Source organism: Ursus maritimus, unplaced genomic scaffold (genome assembly GCF_017311325.1).
Source record: "Ursus maritimus isolate PB19 unplaced genomic scaffold, ASM1731132v1 scaffold_23, whole genome shotgun sequence".
Lineage (NCBI taxonomy): Eukaryota > Metazoa > Chordata > Mammalia > Carnivora > Ursidae > Ursus > Ursus maritimus.
The window spans coordinates 29443077-29456038 of record NW_024424786.1 but is presented as its reverse complement, the minus strand read 5'-3'; the positions used below and the strand labels follow the sequence as shown (position 1 = coordinate 29456038).

The following is a 12962-nucleotide window of genomic DNA, read 5'->3' as shown; positions in this document are numbered from 1 at the left end:
TCACCCCCTTTTCCTTCAATGTAGCACCCAGAAAGGAGTTGCAGGCACCTGCCCTGCAGGAAACACCTCCCCACTTCCAGCCCCGAAAACATCCTACTACCTAGTGCCAAAGGTTCTTCTCCCTGCCTGTGGGCCCAGAGGAGTGGCCACTTTACCTTTCCTGCTATCTTGGCTTAGACCCCTTTCACTAGGACCAACAGTAACCACCTTCTGCTCAGATGCCTGGCTTTTGCTCCCAGGAGAGCGGTCTTGCCATAGCGGCCAGTAATTGTTGCTTAAGAGTGTGTGCTTGCCTCAACTAGGAACATCCTCAGGAGTGTGTAAGACAACTCCATTTTCCAGAATCTTCTGCTCAAGAACAAAGCTATTGTAGCTGCTGAGGCCAAGCCAAAGCCACATTAGAGAGAAGCCAGGAGAAGGGAGAGAGGCAAGCACAGGTCCAGGTCTTGGTGGGCAGGAGCTTCAAAGCAGAGCGAAGAATGAGTTGACTCCCCGGGGCCAAGTTCCTCCCTTTTCCCCCTTTCTCACTCTGTGCTGCGCAGTTTCTGTATCCTGGGCCCTGTCTGAGCCCCTGCCCACACGAAGTTGGGGTGTGGCGTGAGCTCACGAAACGCTTCCAGGGGTCCAAGGCTAAAAACCATCGTCGAAAAGCACACATACAGTGCTGAGAGAGGCCACTCTCCGGCCAGATGCCATGAGACAAAGCCAGCATCCAGACCCTGGGCTTGGCTGTGGGCAGATCTCGGCCACCTAGCTAGAGCCTGTGCTTGGCGTGCGTTTCCCCTCCACACCACAGAGTACTGAAGCGGCTGAGTCGAGATAAAGTGTGGCTTGAGGGCCTGGAGAGAACCCTGCCACTGACTGAGCCTTGGCCCTGGGGCTTGAGGTGGCCTGAAAGGCTGAGTCACTGCAGGACAGCACTCAGGAAGCTCATCTTGGGCCTGGAGTGCTCTGTACCATTCTGGCTGATGGGACCCCCCAACTCTGGCCACGCTCTGGAGCGGCCTCCAGTCTGCGCTGCCTGCTTACCTAGGGGCCTCCTGCTTCCTCCACCTCTGGCCATCCCTCTCCTCCCTGCCATGTCTGAGACGGCTGCTGTGAGAAGCTCCTGGTTCCAGCAGAACCAAGATGATCTGGCATAAGGCTTCATTCAGGCTCAGCCTTACCTACTCCTTGTTCCCAGACCTCCCACAAAATTGACGACAACACAGCTTTGCTCAGACAGGATCAGACATTTATGAAACAAGTGAATATTCACAAACTGTGGGAGAAACACACCTTCCCAGTAATAAAATCTCTGTATAAAGTGCATTTTGCCTGCGACCATCTCTTCCCCATGCCGGCCCTTGGATTAGGATTTGGGTCAATGTTCTGTGGCAGCCCGGGGACACGTGGGCCAGAAGAGGGGAGGCATGAAGCCATCGTGGAACTCTGGGCCACTGGATGCCCCCTCTCCTCCCAGGTCTGGGAGTGGACCGCTCTACTCCACTGGGAATGGGCCAGCTTGCCAGGGATGGTGAAGTAGGGGGAGGTGGTCTCACCAACTTGTACCTCAGGGAAAAGGGCCATCATCTAATAGGCAGGAAAAGGGAAACACCCTGGTATTTGGCGGTGCTGCTGAACAAAACTGACTCTGGCCCCAAGCCCTCTGGCATTCTCAATTTCTCAAACTAGCCCTTCGAAGCTCGTTCTACTCCCCTTCTGGCAACAGCCCCCAATTCTCTTTCCTCCTGGCTGGGGCTAGGGGAACAGAGAAGATCCCAACTCAATGCTCTGAATAGACACCATCACCTGTGCCCTGCTTCCCCCACATGATTATGGGACATTTCTAGTGAGGGTGACATACATACAACAGTTGGGACTCTAAAGGCAGCTCTCTGGCTGAGAAAACCTGAGGACATCTCAGGAAGAAGCCTGTCAATGTGCTGGACAGCTGAGGGAACAGAGGCCTGACCCCAGGGTTCTGGTCCAAGGACAGAGGAGGACAATGAGGGACAGGGCAAGGGCCAAGGGAGTTAACAGCTATGAGGCTGGGAAAGGTCACAGGGGAGGTAGAGAGGAAAAGGCCCAGAGGCCAGCTTAATGTTACATGTGAGGACAAAAATCCAAAGAGGAATTAGCCTCTCAGTTACACACACACACACACACACACACACTCTCTCTCTCTCTCTCTCACTCTTTGTGGCTCAAGTGCAGGCCACGGGGTGGAAGGAAGACTTGCTCTAGCTGACCACACAGTCCTTTTCATTGTGTCCTTCTCCACACAGGCATTCAACGGTGGGAGGGTTGAGGTGGGAGGCCAGGCCACTCCTGGAATGCAAGGCCTTGGCTTCTCTGGGTCAAACCTCCCACCTGCTGCTTCTGGAAGTGTTGGTGTGCTGGGTGAGATCTCTACTAGGACATTTCCCAACTGTCCCTGGCAGCTCCCGCCCGAGTCCACCTGCTGGGGTCCTTGGTATCCAGCCACTGGGAGAGCTGACACAGCAGCCTGGACGCTGACCAGTCCCAGGCAGGCCCCAGAAGTCTACAGACCACAGGCTAGCACGGCTTTCCTGGCTGGGTGTCAGCTGACCTCAGTGGCAGCACGGTGATGTGGCCGGGGGGCCAGAGGGCTTTCTCCCACCAGGAACCTGGCTTCTTCCTGGCAGAGGCACTGAGTCACTGCAGTGAGCGTGGAGGCTGGCTCTCAGCTTGAGGAAGGAACAGTAAAAGCTCAGATTCGATAATAACCTTCGATATTCTGATAACCTTAGGTTTTCAGCCCCGCAGAGGGGGCTGCGCTTTCTGGGCCAGCGTCTACAGTACTGTGTCTGTGGCACACTGGTCGGGTATCTGGGTGTACCTCCCCTCGATGGTGGCAAGTCTGCAGATCTGTTTACAGCCTCATGCTCAGTCCCAGATGCCCGAGGAGGGCTCTGGAGGACCCAGCGGCAGGAAATTTTAAAATAAGAAAGAAGCCAGATCAGGTGACTGTATCTGGACAGCATCTGTCCCCTCCAGCCTGCCCAGCCTCTGGCGTCATAAAGCGGGAACTCAGCGGGGACCTGGCTGCTTCTAGAATCTCATGCTCTGGACAAAAGCCAGCAAAGTTGCTCTCCTGCTCCTCAGTCCGATGTGATGAAAGAGGGACGGAGGGCTCCGCGTGGGGGTGGGGTACGGCAGACGCCAGAATCCCAGCTAGGGTCCTATGACTCTTCTCTTCAGACAAGGCAGCCAGCTCCCAGGGACAGGTTTGGCTGAAAGTCACTGCCATGACCTCTGGCCCAGTGTCTGGAGGCTGAGGTGTCCTCCAGCCCAAGCAGTGTTCAGAATCACAAGAGCGTAAACAGACGCATGCACACGCGAACAGGCACACCACTGCTTCCTCTGCACACGCGTACACACATGCACACATGCTCGCTCCGTCTCCGCCGGTGGTCAGCGGCTCTGCGGGCCGCGCTCTGCTCCCGCGGTGGCTGCTCAGGCTCCCGGCTTCGCTCACGGAGCTGCAGTGCTGCGGCTGAAAGAGAAAGACAAGTGCACAAAGGAGCGTTCAGGAGGCTGCTCGTTGCCCAGGGACACAAACTCCTCTGGCTGCTTCTCCGGGGACACTCACACTGGGAACTAGGAAGAGCCTGGCGTGAGCTGCACTGGCCACAGTACCTGGGGTGCCCCCGGGAGGCTGTGACACAGGACAAGCTCTCCCTGCAGACCCTCTGAGCCCCCTCGGCTCCAGGGCTCAGGGCAGGAGAGGAGGAGGAGAGGCCGTATGGACTCACTTGAGGCCCTAGGTGATCCTTGCTCTGGTAGGACAAGGGCGGTTTTCCAAATCAAGGCACAGCAGCTGCTGCCAGAGACACTCAGAAAACAAACGGGAGAAGAGAAGCCAGATGGGACCAGTAATTTGAAGATGAAGGCAGTGACTGAGTTTAGAATCAGCAGGTGAGCAAATTTCCACATACAGATAAAAGAACCCTGGCACTGTGTGAGAAGACTGGGGGAGGGGGTCACAGGGACACAAGGAGTCATTTTAAATATTTATAACATCCTGAATTTGGAGCGCAGGGAAGAAATGGCCTCATGCCTGACAAGAGAGGACAGCATAAGCCAGTCATAATGCTGGGTTGCCTGTTTAAATAGGTCTAGTGTATCGGAGAGTGTACAGACATGCAGGGTTCCATTAAAGGTTTGTGTAAGTTTAAATGATGGTGAGGCAGATGATAATGAGGCTCACCGCACCTAGTGGCGGCCAGGCACTATACAGTTGTTGGTGTTTTTAAAGATTTTATTTATTTGACTGAGAGAGAGAGCGTACAAGCAGGAGGAGCAGCAGGGAGGAGAGGGAGAAGCAGGCTCCCCATCGAGCAGGGAGCCAGATGCCCGGCTCCATCCCAGGACCCCAGGATCATGACCTGAGCTGAAGGCAGATGCTTAACGGACTGAGCCACCCAGGCGCCCCTATACAGTAGTATTATGGCTGAACTGTGTTCTCCCCCAAATTCATACGTGAAAGGCCTAACCCCCAGTGCCACATAACGTAACTGTATTTGGAGAAAGGGTCTTTAATGAAGTAATTAAATTAAAGTGAGGTGATTAGGGTAGGCCCCAATCCCATATGACTGGTGACCTTATAAGAAGAGGAGATTAGCACACAGGCACACACAGAAAGAAGGCAGCCAGCACCTTGCTCTCAGATGTCAAGCCCTCAGAACTGCGAGAGAATAAATTTGTGTTGTTGAAGTCTCCCAGTCTGTGGCACCTTAGTATGGCTGCCCTTGCAAACTAATACAGCTTGTGATCCTGTTAATCCTGAAAATATGGCCTTCAGTTTTACAGATGAGAAAACAGTAAAGAGGACAAGTGGCCCAGGATGACAGCACCAAAAGTCGCCAAGCTGAGCCAGAAAACCCAGGTCTGGCGCCAACACCCGTGTTCTTACCATGAAGCAACCTCTCTATCCTAGCATTGCTCCTCAAGACTTACAGGGGATGTAAGAGGAAACCCAACGTGGTGGCATGAAGGCCAGTACACATTCAAGCAACATACACGGAAGTACAGAATTTTGCAGAAGAGGGAAAATGCTCTGAAGGGTCAAAGACACTGGAGCCAGAGAGTCAAAATCAGTCCTCTGACACACGCAACATGACAAATGTGAAATCTGAAGATGATTTTATCTGGATGATGACGAGTTATCTAGAAGCTATAGAAAATAAAGAAATAAATGTAAGGGCGGGTACCTGATTGGGTTAGTACTGAGTGCCTCATTCTTTAAAATATGTATTATTGTCAATAAATTTTTCCTTTAAGCTTGTACCATAATAACCTAGCCATGTTTTTCCTATAAATAAATGTATCAGTTTCTAAAGCATGGATATGTTTATTGAGACGTGCTGTGATATATATTTTACACGCAGGTCTCGCTCTGGCCCATTAAGCCAGAGATGATTTTGCTTCTGAAACTGCAAATTTCAGGACTGGAGGGCGTACCAGAGCAGGTCCTCTTCCTGATTCCTCTGTTTATCGTGTTTTCTCCACCTTTCGGGATGGGGGAAGATGAGGAGTGCATAAAGATTCCTTAGAACACGGGCTCTTACTCTAGGGTTCTTGGACTCTTTAGTGGTCCAAGGATAGGCTTAAGGGGTAATCCATGAGGCCCCTGAAGATCGGTGCACATCTTCCTGTGTGTGTGAATAGCTACCACTTTCTGGCAAGGGCTCCATCCTTTATCAGACTCTCCAAAGCATGGGTAATCCCAGCAGGGTTTGCGAACCAGTGCCCATGTATAGTTGGAAAAAATATATTACTAAATTGATTTCACTTATTTCTCAATGTAGTTACCAGAAATTTAAAATTATACTGTGGCATGGATGGTAGATCTGACAGGACTGAGTTTGAAGCAATGAAGTCTCTGTAACTAGGGAGAGACAAAGCCTCCTCTTTTCCAGATTCTCTGATCAAACACCCGGCAGCCTAATTGTGCAGGCAAATTGTTTAATTGTAGCCAGTGATCTTCATAGCTTCTGGCAAACTTGTCTCTGAGTGCGTCTGATAGTTGCTTATAGAAGAGCTAGCTAGGGCTTCGCCACAGAAGGTGAGTGGCTCAGAGGATACTGGGTATGTGTTAACAGACTAAAGATTTCCAGACTCCCTCTCCATCTAGATCCTACAAGGGAAGAGACACGCACCTATTTCATCGGGCAATGGCTCCACCACTCCATGGTGGCTGTCCAGGGTCGTTGGGGCCTTCATGCAAGAGTGGACAAGAGCCCTGCCTTCATTCCTGAGATCATGTGAATAATGGATCCATGTACTTGCTAACAGCATTGGCTTGCTTTTGGTTAAAAATGCCCTTTTCAGGGACAGGTTTAATTCAAATGCTTAGACAGTCTTTTTTTACCAAAAAGCATCAAAATCCTCTCTCTCGCTCTCTCTTTTTTTTGGCTGCTCATCTTCATTAGGTTTTCTTGGGGGATGGCCCACGACTTCCGAGGTCACTGTATGTATAAAAAACCACTATTTTTGAATCAGGTGACTTTGTGAGCATCTTTAATCAAATTTATAAGATTATTTTCTAATATGCTTTGTCAACTTTCTTGGTGATTCTTTTACACCTCACAGTGAAAATGACCCATCGTACAATCTGTCGATGGCATTCACTGAATTCGAATCAGGCTTATAATGAATCTCATGTACTTCAAGAGGCTATGTTCTTTAACGTGCATTTCCCTTTTCCATTTGGCATACACTGGTAACGAGTGGGCATTCCAGGCTACTATGAGAGCTGAAGATGTACCCTGTTCCCTCCACATTTAACATCTGAGCAATGCATTTGTCACCTCCTCAATTATTCCGCATCATAATTCAACATTTTCCAAAGGAAAACAATAAATGCCTAAAGTGAGACTATAAGCAGTCAGGTGGCTATAAGGCTAACACCTCAGACCCATGTTGACTTGGGCATAATTGTGCTACGGGGCAGGTTCGGGAAGGGAGCTGGCAGCGTGTGGCCACAGATAAGCCCCCGTGACCCAAGTCCCTCTATGACCAGTTCAAAACCACAAACGCAGAACCAAGATTTGGAGGAACCAGCTTGTTCTTGTCCACAAAGTTAGTCAAAGGCCTAGTCAACTAGTTCCTCAAGCTGCTCTATCAGCAGATAACTAGATAGTTCCTGCGTTCTTGTTCTCAAGCCAGAGCATAAGTCTGCAGAAAATAGGGGCTGGGGAAATCAGATGAGGCCCTGAGGGAAAGTGATGACAGCAGCACTAAGAGAAAGGGAAGAACAGCTTGGGGGAGGCATCAAGGGAAAAATCAACTCAAAACATGCACTGAAAAATCAATTTCTCAATTATCCGACTCTTTCAACCTGTCATTAAATACGAGAACCACAGAAGCAGCTGCTGGAACACAAAGTGAGTTAATACTGCCTCCCTCGGTGCACCCAGTGTTAGGATTACCCCCCGGGTACCTGCATACTGGATGCTAACAAGAAAGCCCAGTGTGTGAGGCCCCCGTGCCCCTGATCCTAGCCCGCAGGGCTGTGCGGACGAAGCGCACGCAGGGCCTTGCGTCGGCAGAGGATATCGCAACAAGCTCAAGGTTGGTGGAAACTTTGTCTCAGTGCCCAGGAGCTTGAAAGGGGCAGAAGACTTGCTACCAGCTCCCAAGTTAGGTACAGGGAAGTACAGAGGTGCAGCTGGGCCGGGATGGGCCAGGATGGGGTACAAAGCTGGGCTCTCAGCTCCATCTCATTCCTCATGTCAATGACACCCTTTCCCTTCCTGCACCATACAAATCCCACAGCAACAGGGAGGGGATGTCAGTCAGCCAACAGCTGCTGGGGGGGGCAGGGGTGAGTGCAAAGGGACACCTCCATGCATCCCAACTTCTCATTTCCAGGGTGAGATGTGGAGACGGGAGGCAACTTGGCATGGAAAGGGCTCCCAGGCAGTGAGCGGCACGACAGCAGCGCGCTCGCTGGTCTGAGCGGAAAGTCCAAACACCGCACTGTGTCCCCTTCCCCTGTGCAGCGTCTGAGACCGCCCACTGCCTTCCACACATGTTGTTTCAGGTAAGGAGGGATACACAACGGAATGACGTGCCAAAATGACAAGGAGGAGATTCCAGGGGTCAGGTTTTCCACAGTGAACCTCCAGGGCTAATGCAGCCTCGGTGGACTATGGGCAGGGGAGGGGAGGCGAGGGGTGGTCCTTGGCCAGGAACCTTTTGTATTCAATGGGGCTTCTCTCAACAGATCACGTGTACCAGCCGATGGGCAAATGGATCATGTGAGCTGGTTCCCCATGGTAAAATGTTTGGACCAATAAGAAAAAACTGTACACAATTGGCGGCTGATGGAATCCTGGGCAGTCAGCAGCTCTGGGGATTATGGGGAAGCCTCTGAAATGATAGCTATTTGGGGGCTGGCTTATTTTTCAGTTTAGTGAACACTGCACAGTAAAACCAGATGCAGACAGACATTGGCGTGGGTTTTAGGTTAGCATGAACCCTGCTGACATCAGGGCATGTTTTACACGGTAAACCATTGTCTGCCCTGTGAACTGCCACGGGTCTGAGGCATTAGAAATAACAGAACCACAAAACAATAGAGCTCAGAGCTAACCAGGGCCTCAAAAGGCTCAGGATGAAGACTTCAGGTTGGTAAAGATTAGTCACACTTCACAGATACAGTGTCTCAGAAAGGCTAAGTGTCCTGCTCCAAGGCACACAACTAAAACTGACCGAGAGAAGAGGGGAGAAAGGGCAAGTCTGCTTCTCAGTAGAACACCGTGTCAGCTTAGGCCATGTGGCCATAGCTGCGTGGCCCACTTAGCCCAGAGGGCTGCCTTTGACTAACATAACGATAATACAATCCAAGATGCCCTGAGAAGTGCGTGCAGGATGGAAATGTCATTTCTTCTCCGTGGTGCGTTTTACTTGTTCGAAGCCTCTGCGTGTATGGTTGACATTTTCTCCCCTGCCGTGTATGCTCGATGGGTGACAGATGCTATTATCACTACTTTACTGATGGGGACGTGGAACGCCCTGAGGGCCAGGCACTACCAGCAGCGTACAGAGAAACACAAGTTTACTCGCCTCGCAGGGTTTCCAAAGAACACGTGCCTTCTTCCCTAGTCTGTCTCGTCCTCTGGCTTCCTGGCTCCCACTTCAGAGCAAGTAGCCATGATGAAGGGCAAGGCAAACCTTGAGAATCAGTCCTTAAGATTCCAATAGGCCGAAGAATAATTTCCCGGAGGACAAGGCCAGAGACAGGCTGTCCTCCGCACCATTGTAATGTTTTCACTTGGGGTCATGGCTATTGCCTCTCAGCTGGCTCCCCCACTGCCACGTTTCCTCTGCAGGCCCCAGCCCAATGCTTCAAAAAATGCCAGGTGGATCATTTCACTCTCCTGTTCCAAAATGTTCCTTAGCATCCAGAGTACACCAAAGATTCACCTGCCTGACATTTATGACCCTTCATGGTCCAACCCAACGGTAGCCTTATGTTCTTCTAAAATAATAATGGTAACAGTATCTGTAATAATTATACTGGATACTTATGAACTTATGAGCCAGGCATTGGGCTAACTGCCCTGCATATCACCTAGACACTGTCAGTGGTCTACCAGTATCCACACTTCCTCGCTACCAAAACCTAGATTTTGTTCAGCGGTGGCTCATGGGCCTGACATAGACAATGAATCATGATTGGTCTAAGTCAGTGATTCTCAAAGTATAGTCCAGAACAGCAGCAGAACCAGCGGCTAGGAACTTTTTAGAAATGCAAACTCTTAGGCCCCACCCCAGACCTACTGAATCAGAAGCTCTGGGAGTGGGCCCAGCAATCTGTGGTTTAACAAACCATCTAGGGGATTCTACTGCTTACTCAAGTTGGAAAACCAATGGTCTAAACCAATCCTGACAATCCGGATCCCCACTTCCCACGTTGGAGGAGGCTTTGTGACTTAGTCTGGGCTCATGAGACCAATGTGAAAAGCTGGGGGAGGGGTATTCTGGGGAAGCTTTTATTTTTTTGGTAAAAAGGAGGAAAGACATCTCCTGATAACCTTCTTAATATAAAATTGCAACCCTCACTGTGCCCCTTTATTTTCTATCTTCTTACCAACTTGAATTTTTCTTCATACCACTTAGAGCCTCTTAACTCTGTTTATTGTCTGTCTCCTCCACCAAGACACACCCAAGAGGGAAGGCCTTTGTCAGTCATGTNNAGCAGGTCCCAATAGCCCAATGAGCACAACAGTGCCTAGCAAACTGTGCTCAAAAACTTGGTGTGTGTTTACTGATGAATGAGTGCAGCTGTCTCTGCTACTCTTCTTCTTTCTTACTTTGAATGAGGAATTGATGGCTGAGGCTGTGGCAGCCACCTTGAGACCATGAAGCAAGAGAATTGCAGAAAAACTGGCTCTGACATTGCTGAGCCACCAAGCGATGCCCAACTCAGGGTCTCTTGTTAGGGAAAAAATAAATAAATCCCTATTTGCTTGAGCCACAGCAGTCAGCTCTCCTGCTCCTAACAGCCCCATGCATTCCTACCTGACAGATAGAGTTAATAATTCAACCTTTGCAACAACCGAATTCAGAGGTAAGGAAACGAAGTCTCATAGCAGTTAAGTAATTTGTACAAGATCATGTAATCCCGAAGCTATTGTTCTTGTCTGAAATGTCCTCCTTGTGGCCTAAATCCAACTCACCTTTCAGCCCCAAGTGTAAATGTCTGTGTCGCATTCCCTGATCACCCCAACCCACCAACAGCCAGCTTGTGCGAAGTGTGTACAGTCTAGACCATCAGTCTAGGAATTATAAGTTATTTGTCTTCTTCTCTAAGTAGACTGTTGAATGCTTGTGGATGGGCATCGTAACACATCCTATATGCTTATGTTTCCCTTCCTCACACACCTGCTGGCAACAATTTCATTCTGAACTGGATGCCATTAGCTTACTGAGCAACCTTGACCCAGACATTTAAGCTCTCTATGCTTTGATCTTCTCACCTGGAAGGCATACTATCAGCCTGGCAAGCTCCAGATTTGTAAGACAGAATGAACTTTGCTTAGTATCACAGAGCTAAGAGATAACCTAGTAGTATCTAAGTAGTATCCCAGGCTGCCGGTGCTTCTAGAACAAGCCCGTACAAATCTACCAGCAACATCTATGACAAAGAGCCTAGTAGGGTAAAGGGCACAAACATCAAACCCTCGCTGTCTCACCCAGCACTCAAGCACAGACACTCAAACCAGATGGCCCCACCTGGCCCTGCAATGGAAGGGTTGGGAAAAAAGAATCAATTAGCTCCATAGGAAAAAAAAAATTACTCTGCAGTCTAATGATGCAGACATGGCACATGAAGAGCACCTGAGATGACGACTCCCAGAGAAGAGTCATTTATATTCCCCAAGAAAGGCATGAAAGTCCCTTCCTGCTCTGTGGAAGGAGCCAGTTTTTATTTTTGTTTTTTTAATGACATTCACGGGGCTTCAAAGAAAGCTGAGTGCTGACAGGGAAGGGCAGAGCCAAGGCCACGGAGGAAGGTGCGAATGGAGGAGGGGAGTGGCCTTAAGAGGCGCAGATGATGGGCGGCCAGACGCTACAGGGCCTCAGCGGGGGCTGGGCCTACTGCCCGCGCACAGCCCTCGGCCTTTCTTTGGAAGGTGAGTGCTGCCCTCCGCTGGCCCGCCTGTGGGACACAGCCTGTCCGCGACGCCAGTGGGTCCTGGAGCCTCCTCCGACCCTGCCACGGGGCCGTTTCTCCCACAGCTTTGCCTTCGGACTCTGCTTTCTTTCTGTAGGATTTGACTCACTTTGATAAGTGGCAAGAGCCAAAAAAAATTGTTTTCCTTAGTTGGTAAAGAAAAAGGCTTTACTTTTAAATTTTCTTCTAAAATTTAAAAGGTATGGAAGTCAGATGGTAGAAATTTAAGGTTGAAATCCTAAAAAATCCTGCACTCTCCACCAGGTTTTAATCAAGTTTGCTGGGTTTTAACCCTCAGCTCCAAACCCAGCCCCACCTCTCCCGCCTTCCTTCCCAAGGGTGACTCTAACCTGCTGTCACTCACTCTCAGACATCCCTGCTCGGCGGCTCTGGGGCGGGCAACTCTGCCACCCTGGCCCGTTTGCTGAGTTCTTCACCCGGTGGCTCCTCGGCTGCTTCCAACTTGCGTTTGGGGGATGCTGGGCCACTGGGTAGTGGTCTTGGGCCTGCAGGGAAGCAGGTCGAAGTGTCACACAGACTGTGCATCAAGCCAAGATGACCTGAAACTGGGCAGCTCTTTAAGGGGCAGGGAGCGTGCATCGAAGCCATGCCAACATGTTGCTCCTCCCGCCTGCCCCTCAGCCTTCCTTTCAGCAGTGACCTTGCCCAGAAATGGCCAAGGAGAGCATGACCAAGGCCTGCTGGCAGCATGGCCAGCTTTTGGGCCCCAAACCCCAGGGGTTCCAGAGGCTGATGTGGCGTGTCTGCAGAAGCGGACCTTGCTCTGAAGGCCAGGCATTCCCTCTGTGACCTGGACCAGCTCCTGAAACAGCGCCCTCATCTGTGGAGCCAGCCGGCTGGGCAAACCAGAAAGGTCCCCGGAGCTCTTGCTCGTCTCGTCTTACTGATATTTATCCCAGGCCGAGGTGGGGAGGTTGAGAATTCGGCCCCACTACCGGGCTGTGCCACCACCTCCTGCCTGGACAACCACGGCTGCCTCCTTTCTAGCCTCCCTGTCCTCGCTCCTGCCCACGCTGTCGCCTCCACATAGCAGGCGGAGTGAGCTTTTGAAAACTTAGATCAGATCGCCACTCCTCCACCCTGCTGCCCACCCGAAGTGCCTTCGTGCACTGATGACACACTCCCCCTCCTCCTCATGGGCGCAGAGTCTGGGGATGCTACTCCGGCCACAGCTCGTCCTCCTCTCATTCTAGCTCCTCCCGCGAGACATGCCAGCTACACTGGCTTCCCTTTCTCTGTTCCTTGCGTGAGC

At 50.8% G+C, this 12962-nt stretch overlaps 1 protein-coding gene across 4 annotated transcripts in view; it reads right to left on the bottom strand.

Moving 5' to 3' along the window:
• Positions 1 to 1212: 1212 nt before the first annotated feature.
• Positions 1213 to 12962, bottom strand: part of CRY2 (cryptochrome circadian regulator 2) — a 34146-nt gene continuing 22396 nt past the window's right edge. The window contains exons 11-12 of one of the 4 annotated variants that reach the window (XM_040638997.1): positions 12040 to 12195; positions 1213 to 3499 (exon numbers count right to left, since the gene is read on the bottom strand). In XM_040638997.1, the coding sequence (XP_040494931.1) occupies positions 12056 to 12195 (140 nt within the window). In that variant the 3' untranslated portion in view covers positions 1213 to 3499; positions 12040 to 12055. Of the gene's footprint in view, positions 3500 to 11406; positions 11781 to 12039; positions 12196 to 12962 lie in introns of those variants that run through there. The other 3 variants (XM_040638995.1, XM_040638998.1, XM_040638999.1) reach the window with 3 other exon arrangements.